This window comes from Brassica oleracea, chromosome C4, assembly GCF_000695525.1.
Source record: "Brassica oleracea var. oleracea cultivar TO1000 chromosome C4, BOL, whole genome shotgun sequence".
NCBI lineage: Eukaryota > Viridiplantae > Streptophyta > Magnoliopsida > Brassicales > Brassicaceae > Brassica > Brassica oleracea.
This window is the reverse complement of record NC_027751.1, coordinates 1,115,963-1,120,821: the sequence shown is the minus strand read 5'-3', so window position 1 is coordinate 1,120,821 and position 4,859 is coordinate 1,115,963. Positions and strand designations below refer to the sequence as shown.

The 4,859-nt window shown below is 34.8% G+C and overlaps 1 protein-coding gene across 1 annotated transcript; it reads left to right on the top strand.

Annotated features, from left to right (window-relative positions):
• Nucleotides 1–3,463: 3,463 nt before the first annotated feature.
• Nucleotides 3,464–4,859, top strand: LOC106339889 (ethylene-responsive transcription factor CRF5). Its single transcript, XM_013778753.1, has one exon. The coding sequence runs from the start codon at nucleotides 3,641–3,643 to the stop codon at nucleotides 4,460–4,462; it is 822 nt and encodes a 273-aa protein (XP_013634207.1). The 5' UTR covers nucleotides 3,464–3,640; the 3' UTR covers nucleotides 4,463–4,859.

Sequence of the window (4,859 nt, the reverse complement as noted above, 5' to 3'; positions counted from 1 at the left end):
AAATATTGAATTTTTCTGTAAATGCTCTATATACTGAAGCCTATGATTTTTAGTGATGTTTGAAAATTTCTAAACACATTCTATATTTGAATTAATGTATATTAAACTCTCTTTCATGGTACATAGGCATCGTTTTAATTTTTTTGTCAATTAATTTAGTAAAATTCATAATACTCCCTAAGTTGGTGGACTAACCACTTTAAAATCGCTATTCTCTAGAAAAACGGAGACAACAAAGGTTTCAAACTTTTTTTTCCTTCATAATATGTTAGTGAATGATGAACTATGCATTAACACAAAAGTTTCAAACCTCTTTGACATTCATCATATGTTAGTGAATGATGCAACTATGCATTAAAACCGTATTTTCATGTTTTTGAATTTTTCTCAAAATCTATGTGTTAACAACCCCTACGAAAATATTGAATTTTTCACGAAATGCTCTATATACTGAAGCATATGATCTTTAGTGTTGTTTTAAAATTTCTAAACACATTCTATATTTGTATTAATGTATATTAAACTTTCTTTCATGGAACATGGGCATCGTTTTAATTTTTTGTCAACTAATTCAGTAAAACTTCATAATACTCCATAAATTGGTGGACTAACCACTATAAAATCGCTATTTTCTAGAGAAACGGAGACCACAAAAGTTCCAAACCTCTTTGATCTTCATCATATGTTAGTGAAGGTTGCAAATATGCATTAAAACAGTATTTTCATATTTTTTTTATTTTTTCTCAAAATCTATATGTTAACCCCTACGAAAATATTTATTTTTTTGGTAAATGTTCTATATACTGAAGCCTGCGATCTTTAGTATTGTTTTAAAATTTCTAAATACATTCTACCTTTGTATTAATGTATATTAAACTCTCTTTGATGGTACATGGGCTTCGTTTTAATTTTTTGTCAATTAATTTAGTAAAACTTCATAATACTTCCTAAATTGGTGAATTAACCACTATAAATCGCTATTTTCTAGAGAAACGGAAACGACAAAAGTTCCAAACCTCTTTGACATTCATTATATGTTAGTGAAGGATGCAACTATGCATTAAAACAGTATTTTCATATATTTGAATTTTTCTCAAAATTTATGTGTAATAAACATCGGTTTATATCTCTGAAATAAACACCAGTTTATATTGGTTTGTGGACTAACCAATATTTTCGTAGGGTTCAAATATTTGTTAATTACAGAGATATAGGTTCAAATAGCAGACTCCGAAATAGTCTAGTGAAAAGTAAACTCATATTGTATTTTACATACAGGTAGTGAAGGATACATCATTGTATGAGGCTATGAGCTAATCTTCATTCACCTTTCTCTCAAAACAGTTTGTATATGTGTAGATTCATATTTTTATTATGTTACGTTTATAAAATGTTGAAAAATCTAAAATTATATTTTATTCTGAATCAATTCTTTTGACATTTACCTTTATTCCGTTTATTCAAGCACACAACTTAAACTTTAAATTATAAACGTTATATATTTGAACTCCAAAATCTGCAGTCTGAAAAGTATCATTGAACATTAGTCAGTCACAACGCTCGACATATATGTTCTATTGTTTACTTAAAGAATTAATATCTGAAATGTAATCCTGCAAATGATAAGTAAAGTGTATAGTATGTTTGTTAATTAATCAGTGATGATGTTTTTCTCATAAACAAACATAAAGAAAGACATATAGACAACAGAACAAATAAATAAATAGACCACCTCGTTTCCTACCTACACCAACTCATACCTCATTTATATAACAAACAATAATGGTACATATATTTAACAAACAAGAAAAATCTCATGCATGCAAGGCCGGCTAACAGCACGTGCAATTGGAGCGGTCGAATAGGACTCCAAATATAAAAATAGAAAAATCAAGAATTTTTTAAAATATGTAGATAAATTATGGTAAGGAACTTTAAAATGTTAGATATAATGCTAAATTAATAACTTATAATTAAAAAAAAATCAAACTAAATTATTAGTTTTTAAAATTACTTGATAAAATCGCCAAATATACAATTAATAATTTTTTTGAACTGGTATAAAATTAATTTGAGACGCCCCGCATGCATGCCTTTTTTTTTTTGCTAACCGAGTATCCTGGCCCCACCGAGGTGGTCCAGACTAGAGACCGAAGTGAGCATGGACACTGCCAGGGCGTCACCATGTGGCTCACCGTGTAACGGTCTTCGGTCTCGGGTACTGCAGTCCACATGTAAATTTCCGCAGTAGCCAAAGCTCGAACCCAGGGGCGGGCACTCCAGCTGGAGCTCCTGTACCCGCATGCATGCCTTACCTCTCTTGCAACTTCTTTTGTGATCACTTTGTCTACAAGGTTCTTCATGTGGCCCTTAGGCTAAGATAGTCCAAATTCTCTTTCGATTTCTCTCTTTTTCTATAATTAGATTAATGCACACCATACACTACATATTCATTGTCGATTCTTATACTCCATATATGGTTCCACTAAGGATCTGTTAATTTATATTTAATTGTATTTCATCTCAAACCGTTACATTAGTCAATTACTTTGGCTAATCATACAAAAGATTTGGTTATGGCCCCCAATTTCTATTACAAAACTTATGAAAGAAGATGTATCGACGTCCATATAAGAACCTGAGTAGGTCAAAACTTCAGTGGAATATAAAGAGAAATATTAGAGGAGTTTTTTTTTCATATATCGTTAACTTGTGAGAACATCCAATTTTTAAACACTTATATTGATTAAGAACATCCAAGTTTGACCGTATCCTTAAACTTAATGTTAAGTGCCTTAATATGTATAGGAACATAACTATCATTTGAATAAAATTTTCAAATTTTGCTCCCTAATTCAAGTCCAGTGTTAACGCTGAATATAGTTATAATATAGGAAAGCAAATAATCAGGGCTGCAGTCACTTGATCTCCAAGCAAACATATCATAATTTTCAACAAAATTAAAATAATCTGAGAGACATTCGAATTATGACGAGATCATAATGATAACAGCGTCCTTTCCCAAAGCTTTTGAGAAAACATTCCATAAACATCATTACCATAAAATTCATAATTATCGTAGTGGGTCAAAAGCAGTGTTGAGTGACCAGTCTCACGTGACAGAAGGCCCATTTCTTCTCACAAGCACGTGAGGTACACGAACATGCATCACGCGTGGAGATCGCCTAAGTAGCTTGTATAGGATGGTTTAGACCAAACCGAACTATGCCAAGTGTCGATAGTCTAGCTCACAGATCAGAGAAGTGGCTAGTCGTTTGAAGCGCCACTAATCTCTCTCTTAATGACTACTACTTAAAAGCCATTTTTAATACTCCTAATAGAAAACATAATTATGACATTTACAAATAAAATATTGAAATTCTCGGAATTTTCACAATAAAAATGAAATCTTCCAAAATCGAAAAGGAAAGTGAGAAAAATGAAAAACAAAAAGAATTTTTTTTTTTTTTTTTTTGGTTAAAAAATGGAAAAAGCAATAAATAAGGCGTGACTATATTTAAAAAGGGATGTTACTAACAAACGGCGATATGTTCGTAGCCTTTTTGACTCTTCTTCTTTCTTTGTAACTGTTAATCCAAAATCTACTCTCTTCCTCTCTCTTCTCCGATCTCTAAGAGAAATGAAAAGCCGAGAGAGAAACGTCAAGTACACGGTTCACCGGAAACTCACATCCCTAACAAACCAACCCATCAACGGTTGCCCCAAGGTTGTGAAAATCACAGTCACTGATCCATGCGCTACCGATTCCTCCAGCGACGAAGAAACCGACGACAGATTCGTGTCTCCGGCCAAGAGAGTGAAACGTTACGTGGAAGTAATCAGGTTCTGCGACGACAACAACAAAGGAGCTTCAAAACGCAAGAAACCGACGAACAAGGCGGCGGAGCCAGTCAAGTACAGAGGAGTGAGACGGCGGCCGTGGGGGAAATACGCGGCGGAGATTCGCGATCCTTCGAAACGAGCTCGAGTCTGGCTCGGAACGTTTGACACGGCGGAGGAAGCCGCCATCGGATACGACAGAGCCGCGATTCGGATCAAAGGACGTCACGCTTTGACGAATATTCTCACTCCTCCGTCTAGTGACGATTCGGCGATGGAGGAGTCTCGATCCAGTAGCATCATGCGTTCTCCTACCTCTGTTCTCCGTTTTAGCGGTAACGAAGAGACAGGGCCCATTAATCTCTCCTCGGCCCATCAAGAAGCTCCGGCGGGTTTTGCCTCGCCCGATCCGTTTTTCTCGCCTCCCGAACTGTTTCCCGCGAGAGACTGTTTCTGGGATTCCGAAATTGCCCCTGATCCTTTGTTTCTAGACGAGTTCCAGTTATTACCGAACAGCAGTACAGTCTCGAAGTTGTCGGAGAGTTTTCCACTAGGCGTGATCGGGGATTTGAGCTCTTGCTCGTGGGACGTGGATGAGTTTTTCAAGGATCATTTATTCTGATTAAATGAGAAAATTTCTTTTTATTTTTCGGTTTTTTCGAGTGATGAGTGTTTGGTGATGCATCTTGGTCGTCCGTTTTCCCTTTTTTCCAGTTCGACCAAGGTGTACGGCTCCGATCGGTTGGAAGAAGAAGAGGGAGAATCCCGGAGAAGCGTAACGGATTCTTAATTTATTATTCGTAATTTTAAAATTTTATGTTGCGAGTAAATATAGGTATCAGATTTTTATGTTGCGAGTAAATATAGTATTAGATTTTAAAATTTGTGAGTTTTGAATTGGGGATTTTGGGGAGGTTTGTGTTGTTTTGATATTTTTATGTTTGTCACTATGCAAGGAAGCAAATATTATTAATTCTAGTATATCTTATAATAAATGTAAATCTTTGTCTTTTGTTCCT